A 26,171-nucleotide genomic window follows, 5' to 3' on the forward strand; every position below is an offset into this window, starting at 1 on the left:
CCGAGGAAGAGAATAAGATATTTTCATTGGTTTAATTTTCACAATATGGAGGACAACGATGAAACATGTGTTATTTCAGAGATAAAAACCAAAACACACCAATGTTTTGAAAGTAGAAAACATGCCAATTGCCTTTTGGATATCATTGGGCATTCTGAGGTTATGTATTTCGTGTATGATATTTCAGCAAATTGATATTTGACAGTAGGAGAGTTGTGGATTTTTTCCCCATTCAGACTGACTAGGTACTATCACAGGAGTCGGCCGACTCCTGTGATACTATGCAGCTATGAATGATACTATATCGTCGACTGACCAGTTTCGGTGACCTTAGTGATAAACCGTGATTTTCTGATTAATCACTTGGATTAACTAAATAAACAGTACACCTACCTTTAAAGTAAATTTTAAATTCCTTTACTTTCATCCAAAAATTCCAACTCCATTAGTACGTTAATTGAATATATTTTCGTAACAAAAAACATGTCACTTTGTGCTCCAAAAACGGTGATGTCACCTATTTTGGTGACCATTGTTAATATAGGTTTGCCAAAAGTTTGTAACTGTTAAAACGTATATATACATGAGGAATGTGCAACTAAATGTCAATGAATAAAATAACATAGTGTAGAATTCTAGACTTTTGGTATACTTTATATTAATTTGAAGGTTTGCTTGAAAAAGTAATCAGTAGATGGGCTTATTTTTGGGGTGCTCATGTTGATTTTTTGCATACTCTCCTTCTAGTAGTTCATTTTTGGGGGGGGAAATTTAAGACATACTTTATAATACGTTTGCAAACACTACGGCGAAATTGATGATGCAATCTACACCCGGAAATGACAACACACACACATAAACAAAAGGTCACCGATTCTGTTCAGTCACCGAAATAGGGCAGTCAATGATATAATATATCATTTGTGCAGTCTGAAATATTCTGACGAGTGTCAAGGATTTGGACTGAGAAAGTTAAAGATATTGTCAGTCCAAGTGCAGATTTGTCAATTCTATTGTACTACAGTTATGTTAGTATTTAGTATATTGTCATTATATATCTCATATTGTGCAACATGATTGTATGCCAACATGCTTGGTGAATCAATAAATTGAAATTAAATATAATGAAAAGTTCTCTCTGGGTAAGGGAAGGGGGTTCCAGGATGCCAGAACCAGTGACAGTTTATGCTTCGACCGACATTTCAACTTAAATATGCCAGGATTTGCATAATAGACTGGTTATTTCCACAATGTATGTATCTGTCATAAAGAAAGCGAAACTTACTCGCTGTTAATCCATTTTCACATGTTACCAGTCTCAAGTTCGCTTCTTGAAATTCTAAGTTACAAAGAGGTGTTTTGTAATATAACACAAATAGCAAAACTCTTTCCGGTCACATTCTGGACTTGCCATGTATGATGAATTGCTATTTATGAGTAAATGCTTTTAAACTGTATATGATCAAAAGTATCTAGAAAAATATACAACCATCAACAAATTCTTTTTACCTTGCTTTTGAAGCTTAAGACAATAAACATGGTTAAAAGAGTTAGATCCGGATATGGGGTTTGTCTAATAAGTTTACGGTGCTATCGTGTGAGCGAGCGCAGCAACATGTATGTACATATCTTGTAATGTTCCTGCATTGATCGTGTTCAATTCACACAATTTCTATTTGCCAAATACTCAGTACATGAATGAAATTAGATAGCAGAAACAGTCCATTTTAATTTTATCACATGGTTTCATATTAAATCCTTAAAACATTATACATGAATGTGATTGAAATATTTTTATACTATATTCATTTTATTGCTGTTGCCTTCACTTTGACTTGCTTAATCTTTGATGCACGAAATGTTCTGAATTGTATGCTCTCGAATGCCTCTACTTTCCCTATTTCTACTCTCAATCTTTCCAAGTTACCAATTGTGTGATATAAATGCCCAAGTCTTGTTTCAAACCTTTTAAGTTTGTAAAACTGTGTGAACAGCACTGCCTTTGAACGTAAAATGCATTTCAATATAATGATAATAAATTAATAAATTCAGCACTATTGTACATACATGCGTCCCCCCCCCCCCCCCCCCCCTCTTGCACACCTATCTAATTTTTAAAAAAAATGAAATTCATATAACAATCCCCTTGTCGCAATGTCGTGTTTCAGAAGAGAAAATTAGAACAATATTTATAATATTGTACATAATTCTAGTTGTAACACAATGAAAACAGCATCCGCATATGATTATTGAATTAATTGCAACATATTTCAGCCCCTTCCCACTGTTGTTGTAAGGATACATTAAGATTTATTCACAAAACTAGAGTATGACAGAAAATAACTAACAAAAACTTGATATTATATCATACTATGATGTTTTCCTATAACAATATGTTTAACTTCACGGATCAACTGGAACTACTGACAGACCATTTTAACATAATTTTTTAAAGACACTCTCAATGTTTGTAACTATTTCTCTTTGAGATTATGGGTTTTTTTTCTCAAAATAGAGGGTAGTTTTCTAAGAAAAACTCTATGAATTCAGTTTTAAAAAACTCATATTTTGATCAAGTGCTACTTTCTAAATGCGGTACCAGAATCTGCCAAAGTTTACTGAATGGATCTGCCATTGTTCCAACCCTGTAGGAATTTTCGTTTTTGTTGTAATTGATCATGATCCAATCTGTGATCTTTTGAGGGGACTCACAGGTCTCTTTGTGTGTTTTTTTGCTGAATAAAACTTTACGGACATTCCCAGAAGGGGGACATATCGTTTTAGTGTGAATTCTTTTTTTTCTTCCGCTTCTTCTTTTTCTGTTTCTCATGTAAAGTTTGTTCGGGCCATAACTTTTTTGTCTTTTCACACAGGCCTTTGATATTTATTATGTGGGTATACCATGATAAGATAGTGTGTCATGTGCCCTTTTGGTGACTTTTGACCTTTTATGTAAAGGTCAAATAATAGAATTTTTGGGGCATTTTAGCTGTCCAGACCGTAACGTTTTTGTCTTTTGACATAGGCCTTTGATGTTCAGTATGTGGGTATGCCATGATAAGAAAGTGTGTCATGTGCCTTGACCTTATGTAAAGGTCAAATAATAGAATTTTTTGGGCTAAGCCTTTGATGTTTGGTATGTTGGTATACCATGATAAGACAGAGTGTCGTGTGTCATTTTTGATGACCTTTGTCCTTGACCTTTAATGTAAAGTTCAAAATGAATTTTTTGTTGTCCAGACCATAACTTTTCTGGCTTTTTACATAGGCCTTTGATATTTGGTATGTAATAACAAGTTTGATTTACTATTATATGTTTACAACACTGTTTCTTGTTTGATGCTCATATACATATAGGCGATTGTTATGTACCGTAAGTCTTAATTTTCCACTTTAAAGATGATCCCTAAAAATGTTTTTAAAAGAACTATGGAAAATGGAAGGGGAGACATCAGTTTTAGTGTGCTGAAACAATTCTTCCTAGTGATTACAATGGATTCATATTCTTTTGTAGACAAACAGTAAAACAGTTTTATTAGCATGCATTCGATCCTTCCACAAATTGTTTACAAAATACCTTTCTTCTGGAGAATTATTCCTGGATATTCCAAGTGATCTCAAAGACACAGGTAAGTATACTAGATCAAAGGAACATTCAGGGTAGTGGTCAGGGCATTTGTTTAAGAACTTGGAGGTTCTGGGTACAATTCTTGATTATGAAACCTTCAAAACTTTTGACATTGAACATGGGTAGAGACTGTCTCGTTATCAAGCACCTGACATTAGAAGTGATATTCAGGGTCTTTCAGATTGATCTAAAAGATGGAGGTCCTATGTCGTAGAAGGCATCGTCCAAAAAAAAAAACAACCCTACTGCTAAGGATTTGAGCCTGTGAAGGCTTTGTTCACACCCTGGGCCACAGGTCCAGGACAGCACCACAATAAAAGTGTTATATGGGAATATAAAATTTTTCTTAAAGACCACAAGCATGCAATGATGCCAAATTGACAAAATGATAAAAAAAAAACTTGTTAAAATGACAATTTTTTAATGTTAACAGTTTCAAAAGTTAAAAAAAAACCTGCTGATTTATAAGTTTGTATAGATTGATTAATAATTGTGGATATCAGGAAATCAATGTATAATGGGCATACAGTAGAGAAAATGCCCTTCACAACATTTTTTTTTGTTAGTTATATGGAAGATATGAACTTTTTCAGTATCAATAGTTTAACAATTTTTTAATTCAGTGAATGGAATTCCTCCAAAAATATATTTCTATTATGCACAAAATGTAAGTCAATAAAGATATTTACAAAAACTTATATCATATCACATGAGAGTGGAGCTACCTTAAAAGAGAATCTCTGGTTTAACAAGATTTTCAGCTGTAAGTGTAAGACACCTTAATGATTCAGATTACGAAAAAATATTATTTAGAAAGATATTGTTCTGATACTTGTACCAAGTGCTAGCTACAACATATAGTTTGTTTGTTAATTAATATACTTCTTGCTGAACGATTTTGACAGCATTTTGCTATGGAAACTGTAATCTTTTCTTCCAGCATAGGCAAACTACATTATGTAACTTTGAAATTTCTCTTTAAAATTTACTATAAGTTCACTTAAATCATTTAATGTCCTGATTTTAAAGTCTAATTTAAGGCTTCTATTGGATAAGTTATTGAAGGGGGGTGTTACTTGTAAGGTATTGGGGCATGGTAAGGATGTTATTAAGGTGCACAGATTATTGTTTTTGTTTGTTTGTTTGCAGATCTTACAAAAGAAGAAAAATACAAAGGTTGGCTAAAGGAGCGATATAAAGATGTTGTTACCAGGCTGATTCAGCTACTTCACCATGAAAATCCAAATATCAGGGTAAATGCACTTTCTGTAGTTATAGGATTTTTATGCCCCTGCAATCGGAGATTCGGGGCATGTAGTTTTTGGTTTGTCCGCAAAAACTTTAACCATAGGCATAAGGCCAAAAAGAAAAACAAAAGATACCTGCCTGTCTCATCAAAATTTGAAAATTTTGGCCTGAGAAACTATTATTTTTCTTTGGCATGAAATAAAAATATTTAACCTACCTACCATATGAATTTTTGTTGGGAAGTGAAATAGGAAACACATATATTCTTTTTTGGCTTCATTCACCTTGGAATTTGACCCACTTTTGAAAACATTAATTTAGGCTATAACTTTTGAATGGTTGGTGTTAGGGCTTTCATATTTCACACATGTATTACTTTTGACATGTTCTTTCCATTATTTACTGATGCACTGGGGCATCAGTGTTCACAAACACATCTTGTATTTTGGTTTAAATGAATTTTTTCTCTCTTTTCTATCTTCTTACAACCAGCATATAATATACTGTGCTAACTATGATATACAGTAAAATATCTGTATCTCGAATATGGTTTATCTCGAATATCCCGCTTGAGTCGAAGTCGACCGCCGGTCCCGGCCGTTTTCCCTATATAAATGATTAAAAAAAACTTCTGATATTTCGAACACGGTAATCTCGAATACCCCGCTTATGTCGAAGTATTTTCAAGGTCCCATACCCTAAATTCACCAGGTTTATCTCGAAGTGCAGTTGATTTTCCGCTCTGCTTACCATACCTGGCGTCGTTAAGTCACACATTCACACCCGCGGCTACATCAATTATAATTAATGACCTCTAATCCACGCTCGCCTTTTCCGAGACCCAGGTCGCAATAAATGGTTCAACAGCTTGGGTGATTAATGAAGCCCTCCAACATTACGGCTAAAGTTCACCGCCAATTATGAACTAGCACTTCCGATTCCAGGGATGGTGTTTTGAATGACACACGCTCTATCATTAACATATGGGTTAGATAAACGCACAAAATTGTCGAAGTACGCTTGAAGGTAATGCTCTTAATAACGTTAATGCATTTAATAACACACGCTTCATCATTAAAACCAGTACCGAGAAAACACGAGAATTTATTTAATACACATTTAAACATTGTTTTTTTAAGTCGAGCATGGACATCAGTAAACTTTAAGTAAGCATACGTACAGGCACGATCATCTTAATTTTGAAACACATTGTGAATTCAATTGGATGTTTATATATATATATATAAAACGAAATGTTTGTCTTTGAAATTCCACAATATTAATTTATCAACTTGTATTAAACTATAAGAAACGGCAAGGGGGTTGTTGTTTATAATGTAAATCCCATACCATGCATCAAATATCCTCCTTCAAAAAAAATATCCAAGATCGATTTTGGATATCTCGAAAGCCCCGGATATCTCGAAGTTTTTTCGAGGTCCCTCGGACTTCTAGATAGAGATATTTTACTGTATTGAAATCCTAACTTAGTACAATATGTATTGCATAAACAAATATTATGGAAAAAAGTACCTTCAGTCTTGATACCTAGTAAACACTTTTAGTATATATGCTTAGTTATTGCACATATGAATTTTAAGAACAAACTAATTAAAAAGTTTATTTACTCATAGTATATGATACTTACTCATTGAAGACAAAAAAAGTGAATTGATGATATTTTGCTGCACTTTATCTAATAAGACCTCTGCCATGATTTTTATGATATTTTGTTGCACTTTTTGTAATAAGATCTCTGCCATGATATTTTAGGAGCTGTCTTTGTGCACACTGATGAAGTTTGTGTTGGAGGAGGGCCAGCTTCCAGTGGCTAAACACACACCAAGCAGGACTCATTTCCCTCTAGCCTTGTTTAGGGTAGATATCATTTCCTTCTAGCCTTGTTTAGGGTAGATATCATTTCCCTCTAGTCTTGTTTAGGGTAAATATCATCTCCTTTTAGTCTTGTTTAGGGAAGATATCATTTCCCTCTAGTCTTGTTTAGGGTAGATATCATTTCCTTCTAGTGTTGTTTAGGGTAGATATCATTTCCCTCAAGCCTTGTTTAGGGTAGATATCATTTCCTTCTAGTCTTGTTTAGGGTATGTATCATTTCCCTCTAGTCTTGTTTAGGGTAGATATCATTTCCCTCTAGTCTTGTTTAGGGTAGATATCATTTCCCTCTAGCCTTGTTTAGGGTAGATATCATTTCCTTCTAGTCTTGTTTAGGGAAGATATCATTTCCCTCTAGTCTTGTTTAGGGTAGATATCATTTCCCTCTAGCCTTGTTTAGGGTAGATATCATTTCCTTCTAGTCTTGTTTAGGGTAAATATCTCCCTTTAGTCTTGTTTAGGGTAGATATCATTTCCCTCTAGTCCTGTTTAGGGTAGATATCATTTCCCTCTAGTCTTGTTTAGGGTAGATATCATTTCCTTCTAGCCTTGTTTAGGGTAGATATCATTTCCCTCTAGCCTTGTTTAGGGTAGATATCATTTCCCTCTAGCCTTGTTTAGGGTATGTATCATTTCCCTCTAGCCTTGTTTAGGGTAGATGTCATTTCCCTCTAGTCTTGTTTAGGGTAGATATCATTTCCCTATAGTGTTGTTTAGGGTAGATATCATTTCCCTCTAGTCTTGTTTAGGGTAGATATCATTTCCTTCTAGCCTTGTTTAGGGTAGATATCATTTCCCTCTAGCCTTGTTTAGGGTAGATATCATTTCCCTCTAGCCTTGTTTAGGGTATGTATCATTTCCCTCTAGCCTTGTTTAGGGTAGATGTCATTTCCCTCTAGTCTTGTTTAGGGTAGATATCATTTCCCTATAGTGTTGTTTAGGGTAGATATCATTTCTCTCTTGCCTAGTTTAGAGTAGATATCATTCTTCATGAATAGACTGGAATTGTATTAGGAAGGATATAGGGTATAACTATTGTCTGCCTTCAGATATGAGGTTATTAATTCTGGTTTAATGGTCACAGACTGAGTTTTACCAGTGACACATTATCCAGATATGTTATTGGGTTTTGGGGGAGGGGGGGGGGGTGAGTGTGTCATGTAACCCTTATCAATGTTAACAGATCTGTCTACACTAAGGCATATTATATTTTGATTGATATTAGGACTTATAATGGTGTGAACTGAGATACCCAGGTGACCTATTGGTATTTTTACATATTTTTTTTTCTGCACAGTAAATCAAAGGTTTTTATAAAGGGGTGGATCTGTAGCTCTCTGATCTGTCCCAATATTTCCCCAGAGCTACAGATCTGCAACTAAGCCTAGATAAGCAGAACAGGAAAATTATTATAGATTTTGCAACCCTTTTGGTTAGTGACACTTTTAACTAATACTCAGGTGACTAATAAGGTCTGTTGGTTTCTTATTTTGTTTACCAGAGCTGAAAGATCAAGTGAGCTTTTCTGTGCACCTTTCATTTTTCTGTCTGTTTGTAGAACCACTTGGCCAATTACAATCAAATTTGGTATAAATCATTCATGAGTAAAAGGGATTCAATTTTGTTTAAAGAAGAGTCACAACTCCCTTCAAAAGGGAGATAATCAAGAAAAGACAAAAAATGGTGGGGTTATTTAAAAATCTTTTCAAGAAACACAGGGCCAGAAAAGTTGAAATTTACATGAAAACTTCCTGACATAATGTAAATTCATGTTTGTTCAAATTATGGCTCCTGGAAGTAGGGTGACAAAACAACCTTTAAGGTATATCAATCCTCATGTGATGTCATAGGTTTTTGCAAAAATCTTTATTACATTAAACTTTGTGCATGATAAAAATAATATATCTTTCAGAGGAATTTTATTCACAGAATAAAATTAAAAATTTGGTAAACTATTGATTGTGAAAAAGTTTATATTTTCCATAGATAATTATTTATAATAAAAAATGTTTTCAAGGGCAATAACTCCTATGCTGGTATTCCCTCTACTGTATGTATATTATACAATAATTTCCTTATCAATATCCACAATTAATTTATACATATTTATAAATTAGCAGTTTTACTAAACTGTTGACATTAAAAATTTGTCATTTTAACAAGTTTTTAGCTCACCTGAGCCAAAGGCTCAAGTGAGCTTTTCTGATTAAAAAAAAATTTGTCTGTTGTCGACGTAAGCTTTACACATTTTCATCTTTTTCTCCAGAACCACTTGGTCAATTTCAACCAAACTTGGCACAAAGCATCCTTGGGTGAAGTTTGATCAAATGAAGGGTCATGCACCCTTCAAAGGGGAGATAATCACAAAAATGCAAAATTAGGGTAGGGTCATTTAAAAATCTTCTGAAAAACCACTGGGTCAGAGTAGATGAAATTTACATGAAAGCTTCCTGACATAGTACAGATTCAAGTTTGTTCAAATCATGGTCCCAGGGGTAGGTTGGAGCCACAATAAGGGATCAAAATTTACATAGAAATATATTAGGGAAAATCTTTAAAAATCTTTTTCTCAAGAACCACTGGGCCAGAAGAGCTAATATTTACATGAGAGCTTCCTGACATAGTGCAGATTCAAGTTTGCTCAAATGATGGCCCCCGGGAGTAGTTTGGCTTCACAATAGGGGATGAAAGTTTTACATGGGAATGAATAGAGAAAATCTTTAAAAACCTTCTTCTCAAGAACCACAATAGGGGATCAAAGTTTTACAGACAAATATATAGGGAAAATCTTTAAAAATCTTCTTTTAAAGAACCAATGAGCCAGAAGAGCTGAAATTTACTTGAAAGCTTCCTGACATAGTGCAGATTCAAGATTATTCAAATCATGGCCCCTGGGGGTAGGTTGGGGCCACAAAAGGGGATCTCTAAAAATCAAGAACCACTGGGCCAGGATAGTAGAAATTTACATGAAAGCTTCCTGACATAGTGCAGATTCAAGATTATTCAAATCATGACCCCCGGGGGTAGGATTGGGCCACTTCAGGGGATCAAAGTTTTACATAGAAATATATAGGGAAAATCTTTAAAAATCTTCAAAGAACCACTGGGCTAGGAAAATACAAATTTAAATGAAAGCTTTCTGACATAGTGCAGAATCAAGTTTGTAAAAATCATGGCCCCTGGGGCTAGGTTGTGGCCACAATAGGGATCAAAGTTTTACATGTGAATATGTATGAAAAATCTTTAGATATGGGCCAAGGTGACTCAGGTGAGCAATGTGGCCCAAGGGCTTGATATTTTAGAAGTTTGATGATTAAAGTTTGAAATTCAAGTTCCGAATACTTTCAGAGAGTTGTTCATTCATTGACCTCCGAATCAATTGATCTGAGTGCTCTGATTGGTCGATTTCAAGAGTACTTGGCATATGATGATGTTCGATACCATCTCATGAGAATTCTTCACAAACAAATAGCATCCAAGGCACAGGGGCCTTTGACTGATGTCTATCTAAATAACATTCTGATGCTGCTTGAACAGATAAGTTTCACATCTGTTGGAAGTGAGAATTCTGAGGAACTGCATCATTTTTTGACAAAGTACCCAGGTAATATTACTTTGTTGATTTTGATTTGAAATGATAAAGGATGAATGCACTTAACATACTTAATTTGATATTTTAATCCTTTCTGACTCCTTTTTTCAATTCCTAAATTTTAGAAATGTTCATTTATTATTTGATCTGTTTGATGTATATGTTTTGGGGTTCTCTTTATCTCCTTGGTTTAACACATAAACTGTATATGTAAACACTGACTTCTAGAACATTCAGAGTCTACATAATGGATTATAGTGAATTCATCTGAGGTTGGAAATCACATGGTAAAACAAAATATTGTACATGTAAAAATCTTGACAAGATGGAAATTAAAAACGTTGACAAAAATGAGAAATGGCAATCAATTGTAAATAGTTCCACTCGTCAAACCAGCTGAACTTTACCAGTAGATGTAATCACAATTTATCTTTTTATACAAATCAGTATTTTGCACATTAAATCCTATATTATGGGTGGAAATGAAACAAATCCAGATCATTATGTAATATTAATTTCCTTTTAATAATCTGTCGTGTCTCAGAACAAGATAAGTGTATGTTATTGTCCTTGTGAAAACTACCAGTGAACATGAGAGCAAGAATTTGGCATGGATAATGATCTAATTAAGAACTTCATAGCCTCAGACACTTGCTGTCGCTTTTCACAATGTAATCTGCTTAAGCTGCTTGTGTGATATATTCGTGTTAGAATTGGATACCAAATTTATGAATTTGAATGATTTAATTTGACTTGAAACACGCAATTTGATTGGTTCATTCGATTTTATCAACATTCTTTATATTGTATAAGCAAAATTGCTGTTTAGTCCCACTATATGAAGTCTTAGGAATGACATCACAATACGTTTGACTGTTCAATTTCCATTTAGTTAACAATATTGCAGTGATAAATCTCATAATTCCTGATAAAGAATACAAAATTAAGTTTAGGGCAAACACAGACCCCTGGACTTTTCTTCACTTTGCTTTAACTTAGAAAATGAAATTTGATATGTGGGGGTTATCTGATGAGTAGATACAAATTAATTCGACAAGCTTGATTTTTGTCATGATCTGTGGGCTTGGGGTTGGTACATGTAGGTGAAATGTATTGCTATGACTTATGCAATACCTATAGAATGCTTGTTATGCCGGTCTTTGTTTTCTCTAAACAGAAAGTGAAAATGCACTTAAAGTCAAAAGCTTAGATGAACAGAAGAAAGTATTTACAAATTTATGGATTGATTTTTTACAGTTAAAGGTAAGTTTTTATTTGTTTCATATATACCATGTAACTATAAACATTTTCCCATGCATTGATGATAAATACTGTTTTAGCTTTGAATGCATACATGTACAACAAATTTGGTAAATATTGAAGTCCAGGTTGGATTTCTTGAAAAAATCTCAAACTGGAGTTTGAGTTTTCTTTTATTTGAGCAGTCAAAATTTGAGTAAAATCTTAGACTTAGCGAAGGTAATCACATGATTGTAATTACGCATGATGTTGAGAAATTGTAATTTCTTCAATAATCAAAATAGGAAAAATGAAGTAAATTTTATAGAGTACAGTTTCTAGATAAGCATTATTTTATTGTTTATCGCTGGCTTTGATACTGGGTATTCACTGGTATTGATGTTGCAAGATATGTCAATGCATGATCAGTCAAGCATCATAATTCCATAACAGACCAAGAAATTTACATGCTGACAGCCTGGGGCAGTGTAGGTGTGAATGGCTGATTATCTTGAGAATCACTATTGAATAATTAGGGGTTTATTAAGTTTTTGTCAGGATTTTTACATAATACCGAGTAATGGTATCTTAGGACAACATAATAATTTTATATAGGTTTGTTAAGAAATGGTTTTGTTCTTTGAATTTCCAACATAATATGCAGTCTAACATAATAAACGGGGAACATAAAAACGAGGTTCCACTGTATAAACAAATGTTTAGAGAGTGTACAGCACCAGTAAACAGGAATTACCTCATCTTTCTACTGAACTCGGACAAACGTTCTAAAAATAGAATGTCTAGAATCCTGTCTAGGTCACATGTGTCAGTCAAGTACGTAAAATACTGACAATAAAAAAAAGTATAATTATGTTAACATTCAATCAGAGCAAGTGACAAGTACGTAAAATACTGACAATAAAAAAAAGTATAATTATGTTAACATTCAATCAGAGCAAGTGACAAGTACGTAAAATACTGACAATAAAAAAAGTATAATTATGTTAACATTCAATCAGAGCAAGTGACAAGTACGTAAAATACTGACAATAAAAAAAAAGTATAATTATGTTAACATTCAATCAGAGCAAGTACGTAAAATACTGACAATAAAACAAAGTATAATTATGTTAACATTCAATCAGAGCAAGTGACAAGTACGTAAAATACTGACAATAAAAAAAAGTATAATTATGTTAACATTCAATCAGAGCAAGTGACAAGTACGTAAAATACTGACAATAAAACAAAGTATAATTATGTTAACATTCAATCAGAGCAAGTACGTAAAATACTGACAATAAAAAAAAGTATAATTATGTTAACATTCAATCAGAGCAAGTGACAAGTACGTAAAATACTGACAATAAAAAAAAGTATAATTATGTTAACATTCAATCAGAGCAATGGACAAGTACGTAAAATACTGACAATAAAAAAAGTATAATTATGTTAACATTCAATCAGAGCAAGTGACAAGTACGTAAAATACTGACAATAAAAAAAGTATAATTATGTTAACATTCAATCAGAGCAAGTGACAAGTACGTAAAATACTGACAATAAAAAAAAGTATAATTATGTTAACATTCAATCAGAGCAAGTGACAAGTACGTAAAATACTGACAATAAAAAAAAGTATAATTATGTTAACATTCAGTCAGAGCAAGTGACAAGTACGTAAAATACTGACAATAAAAAAAAGTATAATTATGTTAACATTCAATCAGAGCAAGTACGTAAAATACTGACAATAAAAAAAAGTATAATTATGTTAACATTCAGTCAGAGCAAGTGACAAGTACGTAAAATACTGACAATAAAAAAAAGTATAATTATGTTAACATTCAATCAGAGCAAGTGACAAGTACGTAAAATACTGACAATAAAAAAAAGTATAATTATGTTAACATTCAATCAGAGCAATGGACAAGTACGTAAAATACTGACAATAAAAAAAAGTATAATTATGTTAACATTCAATCAGAGCAAGTGACAAGTACGTAAAATACTGACAATAAAAAAAAGTATAATTATGTTAACATTCAATCAGAGCAAGTGACAAGTACGTAAAATACTGACAATAAAAAAAAGTATAATTATGTTAACATTCAATCAGAGCAAGTGACAAGTACGTAAAATACTGACAATAAAAAAAAGTATAATTATGTTAACATTCAATCAGAGCAAGTGACAAGTACGTAAAATACTGACAATAAAAAAAAGTATAATTATGTTAACATTCAATCAGAGCAAGTGACAAGTACGTAAAATACTGACAATAAAAAAAGTATAATTATGTTAACATTCAATCAGAGCAAGTGACAAGTACGTAAAATACTGACAATAAAAAAAGTATAATTATGTTAACATTCAATCAGAGCAAGTGACAAGTACGTAAAATACTGACAATAAAAAAAAGTATAATTATGTTAACATTCAATCAGAGCAAGTGACAAGTACGTAAAATACTGACAATAAAAAAAGTATAATTATGTTAACATTCAATCAGAGCAAGTACGTAAAATACTGACAATAAAAAAAAGTATAATTATGTTAACATTCAATCAGAGCAAGTGACAAGTACGTAAAATACTGACAATAAAAAAAAGTATAATTATGTTAACATTCAATCAGAGCAAGTGACAAGTACGTAAAATACTGACAATAAAAAAAAGTATAATTATGTTAACATTCAATCAGAGCAAGTGACAAGTACGTAAAATACTGACAATAAAACAAAGTATAATTATGTTAACATTCAATCAGAGCAAGTGACAAGTACGTAAAATACTGACAATAAAAAAAAGTATAATTATGTTAACATTCAATCAGAGCAAGTGACAAGTACGTAAAATACTGACAATAAAAAAAAGTATAATTATGTTAACATTCAATCAGAGCAAGTGACATGTTAGCGAGAATACTTCCTTTGAAAAGCATATTGTGACACATTGAACAATTTACATGTCATAGCTCTATCAATCTGCAGTTAGTAGTTTGGTAGAATTAATTACTTTAAGATGAATAACTCCTTATCTGCTCTGGCTAACAGTCATACAATACTGTAAATTCCTGAATTATTATTGCGCAATTTAGCAAGGATCACCACTCGCAAAATAAACTTTAATACTCACTTTGATTTTTATATTAATGAAATACATGTAAAACTTCCTCAACAGTTCACTCACAGATTCATGGTTTTGTAATTTGACATCTTCGTGGCATTTTGCGACATTAAACACATGAAGTACTGTGTAAAATAAGGAATCTACTGAATATCCTGATTCTATGTTGTCGTTTTCACAAGTAATAAAAGTCGTAGTGTAGGAATCTATGCCCTGTAGTTTAATTGGGGTACAATGAGATAAAACTAGTGTCAAGGCTGGTACCTAGATGTCATTTATTGCTTGAAGGAAACACTTCCAGATGGGCAGATCAAGTGCTGATGCAGTGCACTTTATAATGAACATCCTTAACAACATAAACAACACTTCATACACACAAATAAAAAAAAATTGATCAGTGTGAAAACACTGACTACGAACAGTTCTGATGAACTCTGTGTAAACATGACCATGCTGGTCTTCACTATAACCATTAATATGTAAGCAAGCAGATCATGTGATTTCTCATTATATTCATGATGGTTTGAAAAATGGACATTGTGAGGTTGTGGTCCAAGATTTATTTTAATATGGCAATACAATCAATACAGGTGGGGGTAAGCTTTAGATTTATTTTAATTTCAATGAAAACTACATTTCAACACCATTACTATCAATGCAAGTGAAGTGAGCTTTATTCATGCCATGTTATGTTTTCGTATGCTATATTAATTGTACCAATAATGCAGGCTCCTGTTAACCTGTTCGTATAATGATACATTCCTTTGTTTGTTAACTTGTACGTATAATGATACATTCCTTTGTTTGTTAACCTGTACGTATAGTTTGTTAACTTGTACGTATAATGATACATTCCTTTGTTTGTTAACCTGTACGTATAGTTTGTTAACTTGTACATATAATGATACATTCCTTTGTTTGTTAACTTGTACGTATAATGATACATTCCTTTGTTTGTTAACTTGTAGGTATAATGATACATTCCTTTGTTTGTTAACCTGTACGTATAGTTTGTTAACTTGTACGTATAATGATACATTCCTTTGTTTGTTAACCTTTATGTATAATGATAATGTAGTGGTCAGCTGTGTTCAATCGCTGGTGGCCAGATAGCTCAGTTGGTAGAGCACCTGACTAGAGATTCAGGGGGCCCGGGTTTGAATCCCAGTCTGGTTCGTTGCATTTTCTCCCTTCCTGTTACATTTGGTGCCGTAGACCAGCCCCTGGAACTGACAGGTGAAAATGCCTGCCAGGGGATAAAGATCCTGGGTTGATGTCTTCAGGTGTGAAGACATTTAAGGAGGGAGGAATGTAGCGGTCAGCCGTGTTCGATCGCCGGTGGCCAGATAGCTCAGTTGGTAGAGCACCTGACTAGAGATTCAGGGGGCCCGGGTTCGAATCCCGGTCTGGTCCGTTGCATTTTCTCCCTTCCTGTTACAATACATTCCAGGACCTTTGTTTGTTAACTTGTACATATAATTATACCTTTCTTTGTTTGTTAACTTGTACATATAATGATACATTTCATTGTAGCTTCCTAACTCAGTGTACAAGAGGGTGTTGATCAATCTCCACGACAACGTGATGCCACACCTGACTAATCCGCTATATCTGAGCGACTTCCTCACAGCGTCTTATGATGTCGGTAAGTGGAAGCATGGTTCAAAACTTCAGTGTTGTCAATTCTCACTGCGGAATACATGTGTCAACCTGTTACAGTAGTTCAGTGGTCGAGTGTTTTCTTCATAACCAGGAGGTTGTGAGTTTGAGTCCCACTTGTGCTATGGCTGCGTCAAACCTATGACGTAAATATAGGGAGTGATTGCTCCTTTGCCAAACTCTTAACATTTAGAAGTGAAAATGATTAGTCTTTCAAACATGACCTTAAAATCAGGGTCCTGTGTTGTGGTAGACTTTGGCACATTAAAGAGCCCTCACTGCTACAAGCACTAAGCATTGGTCTAAAGTGATACATCACCTGAAGTTGGTGATGTTTTACCATGAGTGAAAAAATCTCGATAGGAGGTAAAATGACACAAGAATACATGTGATACACAAGTAACTTGTACTTTTTCATGACATCATAATGGCTATAACATGATCATCATACTGCAGGATTTTAGACATAAATAATGAGACACTGTTTATAGGGATGCTTTCCATTCATGTTGTTTTCCTGACGATGTTAACCCCGCAATGCATACTTACTTTACCAAATACACGCGAGTTAAATCTGTAGATTGGCATTTCCATACAAGTGAGATAATCAAAATGTACATCATCAAAAAAAACATTATTGTACGTGATTTGAGCATGTGACAGTTGTATGAGACATGACATCATGCATTACTAACTAGTAATGAAAACAATATCACAAAACAGTTCCATCACAAGGGTATACACTAAATCACTTGAAACAATTTAGGTATGAGAACAAGGAAAATTTTCTATTCAATGTCGTTATTGTTGCACCGATGTCATCTGTTCATTGCATAAGTAATGATTTGTAGATTTCAAATGTAATACTGGACAAAATGCACAGACCAATATCATTGACTGAAAATAAGGACCGAACAATGTCATGCATTTGTGCAGCAATGAAATTCATATTTATTTTATTTAACCTTGTTCATATTTATTTTGTTTCACCTTGTTTCCCTTGGGGATCCGGGTTAGAATATGTCCTCAGTACCCCCTTGCTTGTTGTAAGAGGCAACTAAATGGGGCGGTCCTTCGGATGAGACCGCAAAAACCGAGGTCCTGTGTCGCAGCGGGTGTGGCACGATAAAGATCCCTCCCTGCTCAATGGCCATAAGCGCTTCACCGGCAGTGGTGACATCTCCATTTGAGTGAAAAATTCTCGAGAGGGACGTAAAACAATATTCAAACAATATTTCACCTTGTAGAAATTGCAGGAAAAATTTTAAAAAGTGCATGCTGTTACACGAGAGCAGTGTTGTATTGATATCCATGCTCCATGAGACATCATCACTTGACATTAAATGATATCCATGCTCCATGAGACATCATCACTTGACATTAAATGATATCCATGCTCCATGAGACATCATCACTTGACATTAAATGATATCCATGCTCCATGAGACATCATCACTTGACATTAAATTCATTTTAGGTATCTGTGTTAACTTTGTCTTGCATAGTAAGAGTTGTGTGTAAATTATTAATCAGTGTAAAGTAAAAAGTATGGGATCTGTATTTGCTAAGATTTTAATTTGTATTGAAAAGCCTTTACATGACCTTGACGGGCATGTGAAATGGTCATTGATAATGTTCGTTTCATTATCAGCGGTGAAGACAATGCCAGCTTTACCAGTTTAGCTGGATAAGTGGAACACTCTTACTGTGTACACTATTTCATTTTGATAATTCATCCCACTGAGCTGAAGTGTTTTTGTTGCTAAACTTTAAAACTTTGATCTGTTTTCTTATTGTCTTACCTTTTATTTATCAGACATTTTAAATGCTGTATCCTGGGTAATTTTCACCCTCATTTTATCTTTGTCCTTTTCTAATAGAATGGTGGAATTAAAACTGGGCTATTTTAAATTTACACGTTATCATGAAGTATTTAATTAATGATAATGAGAATGAAAATTTAATATCTTTTTAATGTGTTGGGGTGAAAATGACACAGGGCAAATATTTTCCAGTATGCAATATTTTTTACAGGGATGAATGCACTGCTAAGAAAATATCTCCATTAATTTTCTTTTCACAGGGGGCGCCATAAGCTTGTTAGCCCTGAATAGTCTCTTTGTTCTAGTACATAAACACAACCTGTGAGTATTCTCTGTGTATCAATTGAAATTTACGTGTATATAAGGCTTAAACCTACCATTTATCGTTTTCATTTTTTTTTATCTCACTTCAGTTGAAAGCATAAGTGAGCATTACTATAAGTGAAATTTGTCTGTCACCTGTGACTGTGTCTCTCATTTGTAAATTTTTCACATGTTCAACATCTGCTCAAGAATCAAAAGGTCAATTCAACCTAACTTGGCACAGAGACTGCAAGATTGATATTTTTGAACACTAACCTGTAACTTCACTGGCCAAATGAAAACTGTCAACAAGAAATGCAGGTGATACTTTTTACCTGACAAAAAATTATGTTGTCTATTACAATGATTGGTCATACCAACATGAGCAGAAAGCCTCAGATCCAAATCTTACAAAGTTAAGTGTGTTGTGATTGGCTGAATTCTTTTGATTTATGTGATGATTGGGCCATTTTGATACAAACATTATTAAAAATTTTAAAGTGACTTACCCATGGGCAAGTACTTGTGAAATGAAAGCACTTGTATCAGGTATCTGGCACTGGAATTTGTCATCCACTGATTGGCACAAATCATCTTTAGATGAAGGGAAACTTGAGTTTATTAAACTGAGGGTGATGACCTCTCCCAATTGAAGGTCAATTTCAAATAGTGAAAATCGGGCAGGGTGTTTCGTATCTCAAGAACGACAAAGATAAAACTTGTGTGATTGCTTCAGATTCAGACCATCAACCATTGGCAAGGGCAGTGCCACAGTAGGATTTAAAATTTTGCATAGGAATACGAAGGAAAATTTTTTAAAAATTTTCTTCTCAAGATCCACAAAGGAGTGATTGTGATAATCATATGCAAGCATCCTTATACAGATTTGTTGAAACTGTAGCTCTTGGTATCAGAATGGGACCCCAATAGCAATTCCAATTTTTTTTATGTTGGAATATTTAGGAAAAGATCATTGAATTTTTTTGCTGCAGAAGAAATGATATGCATGCATCATCATGTGTAGATTCAATTCTGTTTAAGCCACTTCCTCCCTATAACGGGCCACTGTAAGGGGACAATTAAAGTTTACTTAGAAATTCTCTCAAAACGTTCTCATGGGCAAAGTCTACAATTTGGTAAAATCATATCTCAGCATTTACCATGTTTGCATTGTGATCCCCTTGACCTGAGTAGGCTCATTGTAAAGATCTTTACATAACTTGTAGGAATTTTTTAAAAGCTTTCTAACACAGGTATTAATAAAAGTCTACCAAACTAAGATGGTGTAATATAATTGTTCAATGGCAGGTCCTAGTTGATTGTTTATTCACTGACTACAAGTCTTTCCCTTGTATATGAGAAATGTGACTCAGGTGAGCATTGTGGCCCATGGGTCCCTTGCTTTTTATCAACAGAGACTACCCAGATTTTTATGAGAAGCTGTATGCATTGTTTGAACCCAGTGTCCTACATGTGAAGTACAGAGCCCGCTTCTTCCATCTCTGTGACCTATTTTTATCATCAACGTAAGTTAAAACATTTCAACATTTTAAAAATTGAAATTTTGTGTGTTTCTTGCAGAACTACATAAGATAACAGAATAACACAAGTTGTTAGTTTGGTTATGTAAATTACCTGTATACAATACATTCTGAAGTAGGAAGATAATTGAAAAATCTTATGAAAGAAGCAGAATTTATCATGGAATAGAGCAATTTCAACTCAATTTCAGCCACTTACCAGCTGCAATGGTGGCAGCTTTTGCGAAGAGACTTGCTAGGATCTCTTTGACAGCCCCAGCAAATGCTCTGGTGATAACTATACCATTCATATATAATCTGATCAACAGACACCCCAACTGTAAAGTACTCATCAACAAGGACACTCCCACTGGTAAGTCATTTCTCAGTTCATTCACTGAGATACTCCCACTGGTAAGTCACTTTCCTCATTCACTGAGACACTGGTAAGTCACTTTCCTCATTCACTGAGACACTTCCACTGGTAAGTCATTTCCCAGTTCATTCACTGAGACACTGGTAAGTCACTTTCCTCATTCACCGAGACACTCCCACTGGTAAGTCATTTTTCAGTTCATTCATTGAGAAACTCCCACTGGTAAGTCATTTTTCAGTTCATTCACTGAGACACTCCCACTGGTAAGTCATTTTTCAGTTCATTCACTGAGACACTGGTAAGTCACTTTCCTCATTCAAGAGGACTCTCCCATTAATTAGTAAGTCATTTCCATTGTTCACTAGGACACTCCCACTGGTTAAGCCATTTCCCTAACTCATTCACTAGAATGCTCTCACTGGTAAGTTATTTCTCAACTCATTCACAAGCACCCTTTCAGTTGTAAGTCATTTCTTAATGTGTTCACCAGGACTTTCCCACTGGTAAGTCATTTTGTAACCCATCAACAAAGACCATCGTACTGGTAACTCATTTCCCAACTGATTAACAGAGACTTATCGTACTGGCACGTAAGTCATTGTTCAATCTGCACTCATTCTCTGCAATTAACCCACTGATAGATCTGGAAAGTCCATATGCTGTTACATGGAAGCTGTTCTTCTACTTTTGTTTAAGTTGTTATGCCCTGAAGACCAAAGGTATATATATTTGGCCAATCTGCCTGTTCCATCAGTCAGTCATGTGGCCTCCCAGCTAGCTCTGGCTGGTGGGTTAACTCTTTTGCTTGATCGTTACAGCACTGGACTGTCCTGTTAGTGGGTTAACCCTTTAGTTAGATTGGTAGAGCACTAGACTGTCATGCCAGAGGTCTTGAGGTTCATTCTCAGTAGGTGCAAAACACCATATGTTAATTCATTACATTATATACACCCCAAGAAAATGAATAGGGGAGCGATACTGAAATCACCATGTCCATTTGTTTGTTCATCCATGGACATTTTTCTTCCAGATTTTTTTTTTTTTAATATGAGTATCAAACCACAATGAAGCGCACAGTCCACTTGATGTTTTATTGTTCAGAAATATCCACACTATATCATCCCAACAAAACTGTAAAATCTTGGCACTCCATGAAAATTGGGCTCTTTGAAAGGAAATGATTCTGCATGGACATTGTAATGGGGGCATTAAATTCTAGTCTGTCACACTTAGCACAAAACTTAAGACATGAGGTGTGAAATGACCATCAGTTCCATTTTTTCTGACATTTGTCACTTTGTAGTGTGTTAATTTTCATAGATTCATACAAATAATAAATAGGAGCCAGTCCCATTTTGACAGTTCTAATTTTTGGTCAGTCTGCCAAGGACAGTTTTACTTCAATAGAAAGTGGGCATGTTTGAGGACATAACATGTTTGTTTCTCCACTTAAATAAAAGGGATATTTAGAAGTACATTTAATTTTTAATTGTGAATTTCAGAATTGTTGGAGGACCCTTACAGCCAGGAAGAACCAGATCCTGTCAAGAGCAGAGCAATAGAAAGTTCACTTTGGGAACTGAAGGTAAGAATGAATTAAAGATTTTTGAAAGTAAACTGAAGGTAGGGAGAAATTAAAGATTTTTGAAAGTAAACTGAAGGTAGGGAAAAATATTAAAGATTTATGTCAGTAAACTGAAGGTAGGGAGAAATTATAGATTTATGACAGTAAACTAAAGGTAGGGATAAATTAAAGATTTATGGCAGTAAACAGAAGGTAGGGAGAAATATTAAAGATTTATGGTAGTAAACTGAAGGTAGGGAGAAATTAAAGATTTATGACAACAAACTGAAGGTAGGGAGAAAGATTTTTGACAGTAAACTGAAAGTAGGGAGAAATTAAAGATTTATGACAGTAAACTGAAGGTAGGGAGAAATTAAAGATTTATGACAGTAAATTGAATTAGGAAAAAAATAAGAGATGATGACAATGAAATTGTACACATAAAAGAGATCAGATAATCTTTTCTTGAAGCAGATGATTTATAAAATGAAATATTCAGCTTGCTGGGAAAAATGTTCCAGAAAAGATATTGTGATACCCCAAGCATAATCAGCATCCAAGGACAGCAGACAAGTTTTCTAATGGTCCATTTCTAAGAAACTTTTAATCCTACATGAGTCAAATTTGCATGGATAAGGTGTTTATGGATGCTCTCAATAATTCATGATTGAATGCTGCATCTGACCAATTCTCTGGATGAATGCTATTGAATGGCCAACTTGTAGTGTTTACAGCAGATCTGATGCCCTGGTAACCTTTTCTATAAGGTTTAAACTTGCATGGAATCCCATGGATTATTCTTGTTACTAATTCTTCAAGTCCATACATCTTTCACTTATATGGATGCATTCCACTTTTATGGACTTCCTTGATAAATTTTATTCAGAGATGCAGCTAGCATTGCAGTGAGACATCTGTCCCAGTATCTGCTCTTTATCACAAATTTCACTTCACCCAGCAAGCTTTAGCTCCAGGTTTGGATTTCTTGAAAAAATCTCAAACTTTAGTTTAAGTTTTCTTTTATTTGAGCAAAATCTCAGTCCAAGTTTCGAGTTAAGTTTCTTTTGAGAAATTCAGGTCAGCTGTGTGTGAAGTACCACAAATTCAGACCTATGTATGACACCCAGGGTCGTAAATATTAGGGTTATTTAACATGCCAACACCTGCTTTGACCTGGGACGTCTGTTTTTAATGTCTCATTCAGAAGATCCATGAAGTTTGTCAAGGGAACACTACCTATAAAAATTAACATGCTCACTTTTGATCTACATGTTAGTCTCACTTTCATGAAAGTAAAAAAAATAATGGAAAAAATGAGACTGAGATCAAAAGTGAGCTCATCAAAGTTTATGGCACCCAGGCCTGGTGTCTTTGAATAACTTTTATTTGTAGAAATTACCATAGTTTGCCACCTTACCTGAAATTCAGATGCACCTTAAATTGAAATTAATTCTACTAAAAGTTCCAACATCACATACTTATTGATTACAATTACTTTACAGACACTGCAGAGCCACTTTCATCCCGATGTAGCTAAAAAAGCCCAGAGAATAGACCAGCCCTTGTCAAAGGAAGAAATTCCATTGGGGGACCTTCTGGAAACTTCGTACAATGATGTAAGGATTTTGTCATGTATAGATTTTGTCATAGACATGTGCAACATCTTTCTCTCTCTCTCTTCCTCAATTATATTTCCCGAATTATTATAATTGTTGTCAAACATTAAAGAATTTTTTTCTATATTCATATCCCGAATTATTATAATTGTTGTCAAACATTAAAGAATTTTTTATTTAAAGGTTTCAAATTTTGCAAGCCGAATTATTACTGCTTTGTGAATGTGTTTTAGTTTCTATTTCTTTGTTTCAGCTTTACGCAAAAGACACAAGAAAGAAAGTAAAGCATTCTCCAATGAACTTTAACCTGCCAAAGGGAATTATGGGACTTCCAAGTGACAAACTGAACCTGTGCTGGACATTGGAGTGATTTTTTTGAATTTAAAAAATATTGTAATGTTGATATACTTGTTATGTTTTCAACAAAAAGAAATTAATTAGAACGTGGAAATTTTATTTTGAATGATGATAATTTTTTTAAAATGTAACCACTTACATAATAAATTAACAGATTTGGGGAGAAAAACCATGCATACAAGCATTTGGCTGCAGAGTAAAAATGCTACAACTGTTAAAAAAAACTGTTGTGTATAGATTTGTGCAATACTTCTGTTCAATATTTTATGACTAAAGGGCTGACATAAGGAGTTTTGTTTTCTTTTTAGGAGTTGATGTTTAAGGTACAGGGACACAATTTTGGTGAAAAAAACTACTTGGATATTTTAATTGATAATTTGGTTGTATTTGATATACATATACACGTGTGAAACATACATGTAGCAGCAAACGTAAATTTCAAAAACTGATGCAATGTTATATTTGAGACATCTAAACTTTTCATTTTCAAAACAAGGCACAAGGCCTGTTTATGTTTATATGTTATGTGACTTGGCTATAAACATGGCACCAAAGTTGACGGCTTCAGAGAAAAGTGCGTTTACAACGAAAATTTTCTGTTCTTGCTTCTTTGTGCTTGCCCCCTGAATTGATTTAGTAATAATCTGTCGAAATGCTGTATGCTATTAACATACTTTTTAGAAACCTAGTTGTTCTCACATAAGTACAAGGTTTACAAGCATTTACTTATACAGTCCTATGAAATGCGAGCACATTCGTCTCACTAGATATTGATTAACACCGTGTTTACAAACTGGATTTTATGTACAAGGTTATCATGTGTTAAAGTATTTTTAATCCATTTTATTTATAAAAGATCTTTATAACAAATAGCTGACAATTTCATTCGATCAAAAATCGTATCTATGCACTTTGTGATGGGATATATATATATATATATGTTTAAAACAATGGAAGCACAGGATAGTCAGAAATGAGTGTTTTTATTATACCTCAGAATGTTTTTGCTATATGAATGTTAGGTGAATAATTTTACTATTTCTTCTGGATAATGCTAGCCGTGAAATAGTTTCTGAACTATCTGCCGTAGGGAAATAGTCTCAAAACTATTTACTGGATGCTATATTTTCCTGCGTTTTCTTCTCTGTGACGTCAAAGTCTGATAACTCTAATTAGTTTACCACTCGGATCACCTCGGTCGATTCCATCTAGGCTTAGTTTACTTCACTTTGGTATGTCTGACAAAAGTAAAGTCTACTATGGTATAATAGAACACCTGTTTACTGACTATTCGGACAATAGCAAGTTTATTGTCCCCCTCAACAGCAACTATTTCCCTCGACTGCACCTTGGGGAAATAGTTGCTGTCTTGGGAGACAATAAACTTGCTATTTTCCTCATAGCCAGTAAATAGGTGTATAATATATCTCCCAGAATATAAACACCTCAGATGTTTATTCCTTATATTCATGTTTTTTAAGATTCTGGTTTTCATGTCGGGTTGAAAGGTCGGTAGTTTTATCGAGTAATGAAATACATGGAAACAGCATTGGTTTATGACTGAAAAAAAAACCCAGGTAAAATATGAGCATTTGAACATAAATATTAAAGAGCATGTCAAAGGATAACCATGTAACTATCTTTATTTGATTACATTATGATTGATATGAAGTTCATCTACATGGAAATGCTGTATGTGTATATGTACACTATACTTGGCATTTGTGCATTATATACATTCCAATGACCTTGAAGTTTTCTGAATATCTGAGAATCGTGACCCACCTGATCAGAAGAAGTAATTATGCTATGTATGGACTACAACCTCTGAATTACAAAGTAGCAATCTAATCAAAATCAGACTTTTTAATCTGTGCTGTATACTTCTTACATAGAGTATATGGTGCAGATGTAAGAAGTCTGATTTTAATTAAGATTGACAAAGTTTTTGATTAAATTTTACACATTTCCTAACAGACCCTGATCATGACATGCACTTGTAGCATAAGCAACCATTGTCTTAATATTTACACTTCCAATTATCTTTACAAATTGTAATGATAGCCATTTCCTTATGAAAGCACTGCAGGTCAATCTGATTAAAATCAGATCTTTGATCCGCTCCATTATTGTTATGTCACTACACAACGGAGCGGATCAAAGATCTAATTTAAATCAGATTGTGTAGCGACATAACAGTAACGGAGCGGATCAAAGATCTGATT

General features: G+C 34.0%; 1 protein-coding gene across 1 annotated transcript; it reads left to right on the top strand.

The window, feature by feature from the left end:
- Positions 1-24,234, top strand: LOC125663473 (nucleolar complex protein 4 homolog B-like). Its single transcript, XM_048895763.2, has 13 exons — positions 1-159; positions 3,515-3,629; positions 4,778-4,881; positions 6,650-6,754; positions 10,118-10,373; positions 11,539-11,624; positions 16,262-16,373; positions 18,471-18,531; positions 19,929-20,039; positions 20,246-20,406; positions 21,912-21,994; positions 23,476-23,589; positions 23,843-24,234. The coding sequence occupies exons 1-13, from the start codon at positions 46-48 to the stop codon at positions 23,957-23,959; spliced, it is 1,539 nt and encodes a 512-aa protein (XP_048751720.2). The 5' UTR covers positions 1-45; the 3' UTR covers positions 23,960-24,234.
- The last annotated feature ends 1,937 nt before the right edge of the window (positions 24,235-26,171 follow it).

This window comes from Ostrea edulis, chromosome 1 (genome assembly GCF_947568905.1).
Source record: "Ostrea edulis chromosome 1, xbOstEdul1.1, whole genome shotgun sequence".
NCBI lineage: Eukaryota > Metazoa > Mollusca > Bivalvia > Ostreida > Ostreidae > Ostrea > Ostrea edulis.

What these genes read in the sequence shown, in the direction of transcription:
- LOC125663473 (XM_048895763.2), top strand. Translation starts at nt 46, where the DNA reads ATGGAGGACAACGATGAAACATGTGTTATTTCAGAGATAAAAACCAAA. An exon ending in AAGTGATCTCAAAGACACAG is followed by an intron (nt 3,630 to 4,777) that starts GTAAGTATACTA and finishes GTTTGTTTGCAG; the next exon opens with ATCTTACAAAAGAAGAAAAA. An exon ending in TTTTTTGACAAAGTACCCAG is followed by an intron (nt 10,374 to 11,538) that starts GTAATATTACTT and finishes TTCTCTAAACAG; the next exon opens with AAAGTGAAAATGCACTTAAA.